This window comes from Electrona antarctica (assembly GCF_951216825.1).
Source record: "Electrona antarctica genome assembly, chromosome: 12".
In the NCBI taxonomy this organism is placed as follows: Eukaryota; Metazoa; Chordata; class Actinopteri; order Myctophiformes; family Myctophidae; genus Electrona; species Electrona antarctica.
In genome coordinates, this window is record NC_136793.1 from 42,735,938 (window position 1) to 42,750,480 (window position 14,543).

Genomic DNA, 14,543 nt, shown 5'->3' on the forward strand with positions numbered 1-14,543 from the left:
TTGGGTCGGGCCCGTCTAGAGTTTGAATGAACAGGTATCAGTCAAAAGGGAGACATCGAAGAGGAAGGACGGATCAACATGGAATGTCAGAACTGACCTTAGATCTCCATACATGGAGATCTCCATACATGGAGGTCTTCTCATTGTATGGCTATCCAGGGTTTGATGAGGTCAGTGTCATGATTTTCCTATATGGAGACGGCCATATATGGAGCATGTCACGAGGCGTGACGGACTGACGGCCATATATGGAGCACGTCACGAGGCGTGACGGACTGACTTTGCAGGTTTTCAGGTTTTCACTATGGTGGCAATCAAATACTTAACATCAAGTAGGCTATTATACTTTACTTTTACTATTACTTTTACTACTATACTATTATACTTTTTCATGAGAGCATGGAAGTAGAAGGCAGCAGCATAAAGAACCACACGTGAACATAATACAGTATTTTTGAGCGGTGTCTACTGCCTATACCCTATGTATGTTTATGTACAGTGTTCATGTATGTATGGCCGCTTAAGTACGGCAATAACGCTGGGTGACCTAAAGTGTCACTGTTGAGCAGCCTAACACACACACAAACAGTCAAACACACAGACCCATTGACCACTGCAACACACACACGCACACACACAGCCTGCAACACTCAGTTCAGACGGGTCAGATTTTTAACACATGCTTAGATAGATGTTCATAAACGAGAGCTTTCTGCACCTGGCAGTTATGACTGAGTCATTCTTGTTTTTTAATCATTGGTTTTGGAAACATGATGTTATTTAGGACATCCTCTGAAAATGTAACACAATTAAAACTTAAATGACATACCAAAAAAAGGGGAAAATATATTTTTTTCATATTGACATTAGAAACAATACCTCAGTAAATACAACTACAATTTGCACACTAATAGCCCTGCGCAATGCCATTCACACTAAATTCCTGAAAGGGCCTACATTAGCAGACTTGCCATGCTTGTAGCCATGCCAGGGTACAGTATTACCAGGACATGGAAACCATAATAGTGGTTGTCCTCCTGATTCACCTATTTGGCAGGAAATCAAAGTCACATCCAGGTGTTGAGTGTGATGTCAGCCATCTGTGTGTTTACACACAAACAGATGTGGGGCATGGATGACAGATCATCCCTCAACGAAGAGCACTTACCTCGCAGATTTGAGTGCAATGACAGTTTTTTCCGTGATCTGTGGGAGTCCTAATGACATCATACTCAGGTGCAGACAATGCACTAATAATAGTGTGTGTGTGTGTGTGTGTGCGTGCGTGCGTGCGTGCGTCCGTCCGTCCGTCCGTCCGTGCGTGTACAAGCAAGTGTACATTTGTGTGTAAATGCAAAACTCAAGACTCTTAACATGTTTAAAATGGCCTCTTCTAGAAGTTGTATTTAATTGTTTTGCATACATAATTGGTTGACAATATAGTGCAGTTTAGTGTATTCTATTTAGTGTAACCTATTCACTATTTCAGTGAAACTTTCTTTAGTGTTCCCCTGCTCCAATATTCTTTCAGCTGGCCCTCTTCACAAGGGCAAAGCCTTTTATTTGTACAGCACATATCAACAACAAGGCAATTCAATGTGCTTTACACAGAACATCAAGCAAAGGAAACAACATTTAAAAATGACATTAGGATGCATAAAACAAAATAAGTAAAAATGAACAAATACAACACAGTGCCGAAGATAAAGAAAAAATCACACCCGTGTGAACTGAGTGGTGTAAGGTCTTATATAGCCTGTCTGACGTAATGAAAACATGTCTGACGTAATGAAATCACACCCGGGTGAACAGGGTGAACATAGCAACCATGCTCATTTTTTCTGCACAGACTAACAAAGCTAGTTGTAGGAGTGGTTTACACACCCGGGTGAACAGGGTGAACATAGCAACCATGCTCATTTTTTCTGCACTAACAAAGCCAGTTGTAGGAGTGGTTTACACCACTCAAAAAAATAAAGAAAAATAACTCAATCAAAGGCAGAGGCAAACAGAAAGGTCTTTAGTGTTTTAAAAGAAACTAGAAAAAGTGCCCCTCGGGGCACAGGTCTCCACCAGGGCAGGTCGGGTTGTGGCCTCCTGGTGGCGCTATAATAGGCCAATGTGAAAAGGGTGCCATTTCTTCATACGCCTTTGATGGCAATTGGATGATTTGAGGCATTTTGTTCCAAAAATGTGTTTTGCAAAAATCAACCTGTTGGTGGCGCTATAACAGGCCAATGTGAAAAGGGTGGGATATATTCCTCAGCCTAGTAAGAAAATGTGTGAAAGATTTCACGTAAATTGCATGCTGCGTTCATGATTTGAGGCTTTTGTTCAAAACGGGGCAATCTTGCAAACTGTGAAAGCCAATTATAGCCAATTAGGATGGAATATGAAATATCGGACAGATCCGACTTGAGCACATGACCATAGAGATACTGTGTAACGATTTGTGAGATTTGCGGAGATTAGCTGGTAACAGACGGACGGAAGGACGGACACACGGATGGAGTGCAAAACATACTCTCTCCCCATGCCTTCGGCCTGGTGGAGACAATAAGAGCAGCAGACCAGCAGTTTTCTGGGAGTTTGTTCCAGAATCCAGATATATGGTGCAAAAAACCAAAATGTGCTAAATGTGACCTTTCCCAGATGACCTGAGAGATCTGGATAGTTCATGAATCACAAAGATTGATTTCTGCTGTGAATTCATTTCTGATCTTGTGCGATACAAGATCGGAAATTAATTCACAGCAGAAATCATTCTTTGTGATTTTGACACATTTTTTGGTGTTGTCTTCTGTGTGTGCGCACGTCATTCAGTTTTCTTATTTTAATTTTTTTGCTTTTTTTTTGAGGGGCGCTAGCATGGCTAATGCTAGCCAATGCATGGCTTTCTGAAATTATTATTTTAATGTTTGTTTAGAGCCTAATAATTCAAAATCACACCTCACATCATACACCATCATACATTATCTAATTCCGGCCAATCACAATTTGCATCCTCACTTTTCCATCTTCACTTTTATCTTCAATGTTTGTGTTTACAAACCCGGAAAGCTGGGGCCCTAAAAATAACCGGTTGCCATCCAAGTCTATGGACTTTAATGTGGACTTTTCTTTAGGGTAGTTATGATCTAAGTTTTGCTAGCCAAGTCTATGGACTTTAATGTTTGTTTAGGGCAGTAATCAACTACGTAAGACGTCAACTGGCTGATATAAATACTGCCCTCGCTGTATTTATCACATGAACGTGATTTCTGAACGTGATTTATTTTGTCCACTCATCTATTTATATTGTTTCTGCTTTAATATTTTGAGAAATCTGCTGCCACAAGCTGACAACCTGTTTTTTCATTGGCATATACCGGTATTTAAAAATCAAAAAAGTGTACATTGGTATCTAGATTTAACTGATATGTATGAATGTGGAATAAATTGGTCATTAACAATACCACACACACATACACACACACGCGCGCGCGCGCGCACGCACACACACACACACACACACACACACACACATACACACGCACACACACACACACACAAAACTTTCCGATTTAGTTTTGGGGTGGAGTACCCCAAAGTACCCCTAGGGGTAGCAGTACCCCATCTGAGAAACACTGCTCTATTCTATCACATTTGTTTCTATTCTGTTCTTCTGTTTTCTGTTCTATTTTGTCCATTTCTATTCTGTACTGTTGGATTCTATTCTATTTTATTCTATATAAAACACTGACAGTTTTCTGGGCACTAAATCGTGTAGAAGCTATTTTGTGAAATGCAGCATGCCCACTCCTATGTGCATCCTGAATGAGGCTAGTAGTGATATTTGCTTATAACAGAAGCGCCGCCTCCTTCCTATTGGACAATGTGTATTTGAAGGCGTGGCGAGGAAAGATGAGAGTTGCAAATCCATGCCCTTACTGGGAAGACATGGAGCGCTATGAGCACAGTCTACACGAATCGTGTGGAAATCTCAGCTAACATACACATTTCTTCGAATAGGAATAAGTATTTTAAGAGAGTAAGAGATAAGAACGGTGGTCCGTTCGAGGATGGAGTGTGCATTTGAGGCACAGAATCTGATCTCCATTTCTTTGCGGAAAATCCAAAGCTCCAGGACGCAGAGAGGAGGCATCAAGCTCCACAAGAACTTACTGGTAACGTACGTACTTCGAAACGCCCGGCAGTTTTATATGAGCAAAGACTTTATGCAAACGCAGAGGGCACAACAATACGAGGATGTAACTGCAACTCGAGAAAAGCCAGATTACCTAGAATTGACGGGGAGCTTTACGGAGTTGGCCGATGACTTCTACTGCAACTTTAGTGGGGCTGATGAGTCGGACTCTTGGCACTGCGGAGCGCACCAGCCGAGCGGCCACCCTGCAGAGGCGGCGCACCAAGACGCATCAGCCTGCGCCATGGTTTCCCCGAGTGACTCCAGCTCGAACATCATGCTGTCGTCGGAAGCTTGCTGGAGTTGTGGAGACAAGTCCTCTTGGGACTTACCTGCCCCGAACACACAGCAAGCCAACCAAAAAACGGTCCTGGACTTGGACACGCATGTGGTGACTACGGTCACAAATGGATACTTCCACTCGGACTGTTGCGCGCCACCGAAGCAGCCGCCGCAGGGCGCACAGGCTTACTGTAAAAAGCGAAAGATTGACTCAAGTTATCATATTGTTGACCCAGAGTTTTACTGGCCAGACTTAGGGCCATGGCCGAGTAAAAGGATGAGAACTGAAGATGAATCACATTCTGATTCGGAACAGTTGGACACAACAAACATCTCTAACCTGATCTCAGTGTTGGGTTCAGGTGGACTAACTGAGTTTATGAGTTGGCAGCACACGGACCTTGAGCAAATATTCACTGCTCAAACAATTTGTTTGAGACATACATTGTTAACAGGCAGTGCTTGGACCAGAGCTATTGAAGCATTTTGATTTGTGTGTTATGTATCGTTTCATTATTTTGGTTCCTTTCAAATAAAACATGACACGACTGTAATTCCCTCTCTGTTCTGTTATTGAAAATTGTTAATGAAATGAAATGTGATACATAGACTGAGCATACCCATTGGGCATTACTTTTGCACATGAACACTTACTCTGCGCATCACGTAAGATTGCCACATAACTCTACAGATCAATAAACAATACCTCTCATTTAAACCTTGTCTCATGGTGAGCTCTATATGGTTCGTTAGGACATTGGAGTGTGTATTTGATTTGTATTTTTCCAAAGAATATCAGTTATTTATTGCTGTTTGTCTAGTGAGATGTTGGACGAGCTCCATCATGTGGCTAGTGAAGAACTGTACAACCTCATGCACCAAATCGACTTTCGTATTGCAAGTGTATTATTCATATCAGGCCAGGGCCTAATTTCTTATTTAATCAATAAAAAACGATGTTATTATAAGATTGATGAATTATTGGCTATAAATGGCAAACATGTCTCACTGGAATTCATGGTTTTCATTTATCACAATAAAGAGGGAATTAAACTATGAGGCGAAATGTCTTAATTTCTTTTGGTTGGTGTGTGTGTGTGTGTGTGTGTGTGTGTGTGTGTGTGTGTGTGTGTGTGTGTGTGTGTGTGTGTGTGTGTGTGCGCGTGCGTGCGTGCGTGTGCGTCTGTCTGCCTGTCTGTCTGTGTGTGTGTGTGTGTGTGTGTGTGTGTGTGTGTGTGCGTGCGTGCGTGCGTGCGTGCGTGTGTGTGTGTGTGTGTGTGTGTGTGTGTTACATGATTTGAAATGGCACAGGCTCGTGCGCATGCACGCACGGCACGGTTATTTGGATTGATATCCATGAGTGTTGTGTGGAGTTCAGCTGTGTGTCTCGTAAAGTCCAGAGGGGGGCGGAAAGCTGACAAACTCCTCCAGTTCAATTCTTTAGCTCTTTAGTGCTTGTCCTTGAGACATGACAGCCCGAGGGGCTCAGAGCCTCTTCTTACTGTTTATTAATCTCAGGACAGTCAAAGCCCCAAGTGCATTTATTTGACACAATGTTGGGTCTTTTCGTGAGAACGGCGGTGAGTATTTATGTATTTTTGTTTTGCTTCACGGTATATTTGCGGGTTGTGTAGTGTTGTATCTAGTGTTTTATGCGCTAACTGGTAGCAGCAAGCTCAGCTCGTTTGTTATTATGCTAGGATGCTACTGCGGATGGGAAGGGGGTGGGGCACCATGTTGGACAGCAGCACTATGGACTCACTAGGCACGCTTTATTGCTTTGTACACTCCAAATTTGACCGTCGGATGCTTTCATTTATTTGGACAGCACTAGCCTACTTAAGTAGCTACTAGCTATACCGCACGGTGTCACTCTAATGTCAATTTCAACGGTGTTACTTCAATGTCATGTTCAAAGGTTGACGCCTTCAGTTCAGCGTGTCAACTTTACCAACAGTGATTTTGACTGGCTTACAAGCATATGGGCCAGCATTGCAATGCGAAGGCTCTCGTGTGTGTTTGTTTTAGCTTTCATTCCAAAGGTTCAGGAAGTGTACAAGTTTCTATTCTATTTATAAACTGGCCGTGTTAACACCAGGTGGCCCAAACAAGTATTATATGAATCAGTTGTTTTGGTGTCAAGTTACTGTAGCCATAAGTTTATTTTAGTGGAGTGTGCCTTTCACTCCACATGAAGAACTATTCAAAGGGGCTTCTTTGCTGAACCAAATGTACCACCAATCCCATTCTATTCAATGCCAGGGTTGTATTGTCTTAAAATGTAATGAGGTGATGAGAGTTCAAAGTTGGATTACTCTGGTAGTCATCAATCAGCTTTGAGGTAATCTAACGATGTAATATTCCAAAAGACACTGCTATTAATAACCATTAACAATTAACTTTTGATATTTAAATACCGATCCATCAATTTACTTAAATGATATGGAATTATTTAAAAGGTGATGCTAAAATGGAACATAAGTGGAGGAAGTGTTTAAATAAAAACTAGATAAATATTAGCAGTACTCTAGAAGCCTCTACTACAGTAAAAGTAAAATATTTGTTTAGGGAGTTTAGGTGAGTTTACCATGGTGGACTACCTCCACTCATGACATCACAACTGAATGTTTGGGGTGGGGCAGATTTAGCTGTTCAAACGCATTTTTCCTACCTAATCCAATCCGCTTTATTTATATAGCACATTTCACAACTCAAGGTTTACAAAGTACTGTACAGAAAGCTAAAAAAAAGCAAAATACACTGTAAATCTAAAACAGCAACATCACACAGTAAAAAAAGAACTACAACGAAGCCAAACAAACACGAAGCCAAAGGTGTAAAGTTGGGTCTTAAGGTGAGATTTAAATGTCTCGATGGTGCAGGCCAGTTTGACATGGGAGGGGAGCTCATTCTATGACAGAAAAGGCTTGGTCACCTCTTGTCTTTAAATGTGTCTTCTTTGTGACCTCAACTTTCAACTGACCTGCAGACTGCAATGGCCGTTCAGTGATGGCCGTTCAGTGATTTAAAGACAAACAATAAAATCTTAAATTAAATTCTGAATTCTCAAAACTATTTATTGTTTATGGCAATGCCAAATTATAACCCAAGTACAGTTTTTTCACATTTGAATATCCAGCATTTAAAATGATCTGTTGCCCTTGCCTTTAACACTCGTTCAAAAACAGAAATTTGATCAAAGTGCTGTCGCTCATATTACACCTTTCTAGTATTTCCTTGTTGTACTCGCTGTTGCTATACATCATTTGTTGTGTCCGCTTTAGTCATGAGAGCTGCAAATACTGACTGACTTAAGATGTTTTCCAGCTGAGGCCGGGCATGGTGAAGCCCTCTCGAATGGTCAAACCGGTGACACAAATCCCAAAGAGGTGCGAGTCCCTTGTACCCCAGGAGGCTCTTCATCAGGATGATCTTCCGAAGTTGCCCGTCCCACCTTTGCGGCAGACCTGCGAGCGATACTTGGCCATGCTGGAGCCCATTGTCAGTGAGGAGGAGTTGGAACAAACCCAACAAATGATGGAAGAGTTTCTTAATGGTGGTGTAGGGGATAGGCTACAGAAACTCCTGGAGAGACGAGCACAGAAGACAGAGAACTGGGTAAGATATTAATAATTATTTTACTGTTATTTAACCTTTATTGAAGCAGAAGTCCCACTTTGGAGACCGCAGCAGTAGTGTCAACACGATGGTGAACATACAAGTTGCATACAAACGACATACAACAGTTTGCATAAGCAAAACCATGATACAAGCCACATTATACTGATGGTTAAGTCAAAACCAAACATATGGTTGCTAATGCTAATAAAATGGTAGTCTTAATTACAGACGAGCAGGACCAGGGTCCAGGCTGATACACATTGCCAAAGCGCCTTAGACTGTTCCTCATTATGACAGTTGCAAGATCTTTCATAATCAGTTTGATTATGCAAAGTGCTGATTCTTTCCCACTGAGATGTCTGGTTAATTGAACAGTGGTCACAGTGATGAACGTGTTAATCAAATGCATGCAACCCAAAGCAATCGCATGAAGCTGTTGCATGGCAGTACAGTGCAAGATCCATTTTCAGAAAGAAATATCAGCACGGAACATTTGTTGCTTTAGTTAACCGGCTATAATACTTGGCCACATGTACAATTTCTTTCTTGGACCCAATAAGTAAAATACATTATATATGATGTGACAATGAGATGACATAACTGGTAATCATGATGACGTTTGGGCCCTCGTTTGGTCTTCTCCTACACACCTGTCGCCTTTGTAGGTGTGCAAAAGACTTGCTTTTTAATCATTAAATAGTAAAACACTAAAGAGAAGTAGTCTGTAGAAGTGGCTTAAGTTTGGGTATGAGCGAGCATGGTAATGTTGGATGAAGAGATGTTATAGCTGAATTATGCCTACATTTTATACATGAGCATCAAATGACCAGAATCCCAAGCTGACAGGAATAATGCCCTCTAATGCAGTGGTTATTTAATGGCTGTGCATTCACTGGAACAAAGCCTGTACTCAATATATCACAGAAGACAACTTAGAGGTGTGCCCAGTTGAGCTGCAGCAACAAGCTTATGCTCCGTCGTACGGTGTCGCGCACCAAACATAGCAGTCCTACAAGCTATGTTCTACCAGTCCGCGATGCGTTCTGAGCTTGTAGATCGGCTATGTTCGGCAATGCGACGGCGGCATTGTGCGATGAAGTATAAATCAGGCTTTAGAAACACAACTAATTGGTTGGTTGGTTTAGTTTCAGAACAATCCTGGATCCTGAACCAGTGGTTGTCGATAAACACTGCCTGACTGCCCCGACGTACTGTATTTATGCATGCACTCTGTGTTGTGTTTCCTGCAGCTGTCAGAGTGGTGGATGCAGTCAGCCTATCTGGACTGTCGCATGCCTGTGGCGGTCTACACCAGCCCAGGGATCGTGCTGCCCCGCATGCACTTCCAAGATCGCCAAGGACAGCTAAGGTGGGCATCCTGCTGCCACAGTCCACTGTGTGGGTGTTGCATACCAAACATAGCAGATCTACAAGCTCACACATTGTCGCACTGCGACACATTGTGAGCTTGTAGATCGGCTGTGTTTTTCGGCATGCGACACCGGCGCACAAATAATTGTAAATCTTCCTTATGACCAGCCACCAAAATTAGATTCAGTTTGGTTTTAATAAGTCCTGTTTATTTTCTGCCCAGTACAATAATTACAACCATTCTGTGTCTAACGCAATAAAGTTACATTTGGTACTGTACTACACTATATATAGTTTCCAGCTGACCTTTACACAGACTTTTCCTCCTCTTGCCGGCTATTTTTGGGACTTTGGCTGCGTGTAGCATTGCTCAGCTTTTTTTGTTGTTGTGGACTACTGTGACCCACGGGATATACAGTGAACATTATGGCCCCATGAAGAAATACTCCTACCTTATTTTACAGCTGTCGGAGGTCTGTAGTTCAAGGATAGGCTATTTCTCATTGTCAGTCAGAGGCACTATTGCGTTAATACGGCATAATCTTTGTCAGTTGATCAGTAGTACATTTGTTGGCCACTGATTCTTGAATATTGTATTTGCAGATCCTTTAGGCCATTGTGTTGTATGAATATTTTGTATATTCCTATGAAATAAGAGAAAAGGCCACCATCCACTGTATGTCAATAACACAATAATTCTTTCTCTGTAGATTTGCTGCAAAGCTGATTGCAGGAGTTTTGGATTTTAAGAAACTGATTGACACGTGAGTCTTTAATACATAATCAGCTTATGACAAATGTTATTTTCAATTATTGCTTTATAAGCCTGAATATACTTAATACAACTGTTGCAGTAACACCTTGCCTGTGGAATACCTGGGTGGCAAACCTCTGTGCATGGACCAGTATTACCAGATCCTGTCCTCCTGCCGAATCCCCGGACCAAAGAGAGATACCGTAGTACATCACATTGTTGGAAATTCACCTTCGGCTCACATCACCGTGGTACACAATTTCCAGGTACTCTAGATGGCGCTGTTTTTCTCCTTTACAAAATACCAGCAGCACATTTTAATGGAACTGTGGCCAGTCTTAAAGGGACACTTCACCCTTTTTGCTAAAAAATATATGTTAATGACTTTTAGAAGATTTAGAACACTTTCCTGGGGGTCTTTATGTGTGTTATATGTGGTTTTAGATATTTTAGATCGTAGCAGTGAGCACAGTGTCTCTGATGTCATGGACACTGGGCTCACTTACTTCCTGGACTACATGTTGTCTCAGTAAGACAGCCCTCCCCCTAGCCACAAGGAGGAGCAGTGCACCAAAGCTTTATGGGAATTGTAGTCCAGGAAGTAAGTGAGGCCAGTGTCCATGACATCAGAGACACTGGGCTCACTGCTAAAATATAAAATATCTAAAACCACATGTTACACACATAAAGACCCCCAGGAAAGTGTTCTAAATCTTCTAAATGTCATTAACATATATTCTTTTGCAAAAAGGGTGAAGTGTCCCTTTAAGCCTGATTTGTAACTGGTGAGCGACAATGTTTTCCGACAAAGTATAAATTACATTTGCCCTTAAATTCCATTAATATTGGTTTCGGTAACTCGTTGACTAGTTCTTAAATCATCCTCATGGGTTTGCCCCTCCAGTTTTTTGTACTGGAAGTGTACGATAGCAATGGATCCCGGCTGACTGTGGACCAGATTTCCATGCAACTTGAGAAGATCTGGAACTCCTCTCTGCAGACCAACAAGGAGCCCATTGGCATCCTGACATCCCAGCACCGCAACACGTGGAGCAAGGCCTATAACAACCTTTTGAAGGGTGAGGCTGGAGAGAAGCAGAAAGTACAGATGCACGATATTGAAATTTTGGCAGATCCGATAATATGCAGGATTAAATCGTCCGATACTGATATATTACATCATTGCTGGTTTTGTTTTGTTTTCAATTTCAAAGCCAATATCGGTGAAAGAAATATTGGAATCGGTTTGATACTGATGCATTCTCAATGAAATATTGACCAATATCGGTATGGTACCGATAATATCGGTACCATACCGGTACTAGCATTACTAGCAGATATAATAGAAAGTTTGCCTATTGGATGTTATGATGCTTATGTTTTTCTCTCTAGATAAAACGAACAAGGAGTCTGTCCGTGCCATCCAGAAAAGCATCTTCGTAGTGTGTCTGGATGCACCAATGCCACGTGTGTCAGATAACCTGTATCGAAGCCGTGTGGCAGCCCAGATGCTGCATGGAGGAGGGGCTCGCTGGAACAGTGGCAACCGTTGGTTTGACAAAACATTGCAGGTAAGTTCAAAACATCCATAGGTTTGAAGCTATATTACGATTCCCCATTGAAAGTATGCAGTTAAGCCTATATACATCCCAGGAAATTAAGCCCTGCAAACTTTAGGTTTGAATCTTCATAGAACTTTGAAAAAACAGTACAATCTGCCAATGGTAATGAATGAGCTTCAGAGTACATTATATATATATATTTGTAAATCATCCTCAGTTCATCATTGGTGAAGATGGGACATGTGGACTTGTGTATGAACATGCTGCTGCTGAAGGGCCGCCCATCGTGTTTCTCATTGATTATGTTGTCAACTTCATGTAAGGTTAATTTATTGGTTACACAACAACTATTATCCTTTACACCAGTAGCTGGGGAACTGGAACCATTGTTTTCATTTATTTCTTTTTAATATTTTTTCAATAGGCAGAAAATTGAAATAAAGCGCTCTCCCATGATTCCCCTGGCCATGCCTCTGAAGCTGCGATTTAACATTACTCCTGAGGTTAAGAGGGACATTGAAAATGCCAAACAAAACATGAATATGTAAGTATAGAAGGGGTTATGATGAATGATGTTAATTATTTTTGTCAAATCGAAATTATATTTGTGTGTAACTCAATCTTTTCTTTATGTTATTAGGATGTCACAGGATTTGGATGTGAATGTGCTCATGTTTTCTCATTTTGGAAGAACGTTCCTACGAGAGCATAAGACGAGTGCTGATGCATTTGTACAAATGGCTATTCAGCTTGCCTACTTCAGGTGAGTTTACTTGCCTTTTTAATAGCGTCTTTTTCTGTTCTATATATTCTATTTTTGTGTATTGCAATCAGATATTCACTGTACTATTTTTCACTTACAGGATGTATAAAGTTTGCTGCCCCACTTATGAGACAGCGTCCTTACGAATGTTCAAATATGGTCGAACAGATGTGATCCATTCAACTACCAAGGATTCATTAAAGTTTGTCCAGGCCATGGAAGACTCGGCCAAACCGGTAAAACCACACCTGAGGCCTGGATGTGACATTTAAATGCGTGTGTATATATTTGGCTGGACAATAAGTATTTTGTTCATCCTCACTTTCCAACAGAACACAGAGAAAGTAGCCTTGCTCCAGAAAGCTGTTCAGTCTCACAGGGAGAATACGTCCAAAGTAAGAACTGATGCCTTGTCGTTTTTGTTTTAAATCTTATTGATAATGTCTATTTATTCAGAAATCAGGTATTCATTGTAATGTTTTTTCTGTTTCTGACCAGGCAATTCATGGGCAAGCCATTGACAGACATCTTCTTGGGTTGAAGCTGCAGGGTATTATAGACCTGACTTCTATGCCTGAGATATTCATGGATACTTCCTATGCTGTGGCTCAGCATTACAACCTCTTGACCAGTCAGGTAATGTGTTACAAAAGTAATGATATGCTGTGGTGCATTATTGTAACCCTGATGAAAAACGTCATTGGTCAGTACACGTTGGCCAAACCTTTTTTATACTGACAAAAGAGTGTGTCATGATGTTATTATGCAGTATTATTGTACTTGGTAAATAATCATCCATGTCTCTGTGATGTCCAGGTTGGTTCTAAGACGGACTGTGCGATGTGCTTTGGTCCAATGGTGCCAGATGGCTACGGAGTGTGTTACAACCCAATGGATGATCACATCAACATTGCAATCACTGCCTTCAACAGCTGTGAGGAGACTCATGCCGCCAGGTTTTCCAGAGCTATAGAGGACGCTCTGTTGGACATGAGAGCTCTCCTGGAGGACAGAAACAAGGCCAAGCAGTGAGCCCACACAGAGGCCTGGCATGGGGGTTGACCTGTCGGGCTGTGTAGAAGGTGCAACTGCACTTGCAATGGAGGCAGTGGCAGAAAGACACATTGCCATAAACTTGTGACAGGGAGAACTGAAAAGCACATTGCGTTTGACTTGAGGGAATATTACAAAAGGCTAATATGAAGTACATAAAGTGTGTAAAGCACTGTCAAAACACTGCCATCTTGACAGAAACTATATATTTTTTATTGTTGAACTGTATAGTTCTACATTATATGATTATTAAATTGATTTGTTGTTGCTGAATTGACTTAAGTGGTTTTGTTTGAATTCTTTCTTCAATATTTGTTAAAGTACATCATTTTGAATCGGAAGTGGAAAAACGACTCAACGGAAAGGATAGAATACATTTTAAACAAACATGACTATGTTCAAACTAAAGAACCTTTAGTTTCTTAAAGTACATTATGCAAACTGTTGTTTTCCTGCTGCTGAATCCCACATCAAAACCGCACAAATGAGTATTGAGCTGTGAAGCTCCCTTTGGAATGAAGGTATTCTCCATGGAATTCTATCTCCGCCATGTTCCCAGTGGAGCGCCAGAGGAAGAGCTGGTGGCCTTTAAACACAGTGGTCTTTAGGACATCCATGTCACGGATCTGAGTAATGTCAATGGATGAAAAAAAAAAAACATTTTTACAGTGAAATTCAACACACCACAAATCACTGATGGCAATATCTATCCAAGAACCTGTTCTCACCATGATGTATGCGGAGTGGGAGTTGGTCCTGTTAAACGTGAGTCCAATGCTCAGTGCCTGGATTCTGATCTTCACCGAGGGTGGGGCATTGATCAGAACTCGACATGTGTGGTTACTACTGGACGTTGTGGGGTTTTCAAAGACCCCATTGGGTGCAAACAGCTGGACGTCACAGTCTGGATAAAAAAAACAACATAAGGCATCTCTCGGTGGCCAACTGGTA

General features: G+C 41.5%; 3 protein-coding genes across 7 annotated transcripts in view; 2 read left to right on the top strand and 1 right to left on the bottom strand.

The window, feature by feature from the left end:
• Positions 1-3,923: 3,923 nt before the first annotated feature.
• ier5l (immediate early response 5-like) lies at positions 3,924-5,524 on the top strand. The gene has a single exon (XM_079515435.1). It carries the CDS (start codon positions 4,062-4,064, stop codon positions 4,956-4,958), a length of 897 nt encoding a protein of 298 aa, XP_079371561.1. The 5' UTR covers positions 3,924-4,061; the 3' UTR covers positions 4,959-5,524.
• A 300-nt stretch (positions 5,525-5,824) lies between these two features.
• Positions 5,825-13,869, top strand: LOC306934033 (carnitine O-acetyltransferase-like). The gene is made up of 14 exons (XM_079516455.1): positions 5,825-6,048; positions 7,796-8,086; positions 9,340-9,458; positions 10,171-10,224; positions 10,315-10,480; positions 11,119-11,293; positions 11,607-11,785; positions 11,994-12,094; positions 12,201-12,320; positions 12,417-12,539; positions 12,640-12,775; positions 12,872-12,934; positions 13,038-13,175; positions 13,356-13,869. The coding sequence occupies exons 1-14, from the start codon at positions 6,022-6,024 to the stop codon at positions 13,569-13,571; spliced, it is 1,908 nt and encodes a 635-aa protein (XP_079372581.1). The 5' UTR covers positions 5,825-6,021; the 3' UTR covers positions 13,572-13,869.
• Positions 13,870-14,030: 161 nt separating this feature from the next.
• adamts13 (ADAM metallopeptidase with thrombospondin type 1 motif, 13) overlaps positions 14,031-14,543 on the bottom strand; it is a 30,026-nt gene continuing 29,513 nt past the window's right edge. For all 5 annotated transcript variants that reach the window (XM_079516452.1, XM_079516449.1, XM_079516453.1 and 2 more), the window contains 2 exons: positions 14,321-14,496; positions 14,031-14,218 (listed from right to left, as the gene is read on the bottom strand). In XM_079516452.1, coding sequence (XP_079372578.1) covers positions 14,063-14,218; positions 14,321-14,496 — 332 coding nt within the window. In that variant the 3' untranslated portion in view covers positions 14,031-14,062. The remainder of the gene's footprint in view (positions 14,219-14,320; positions 14,497-14,543) is intronic.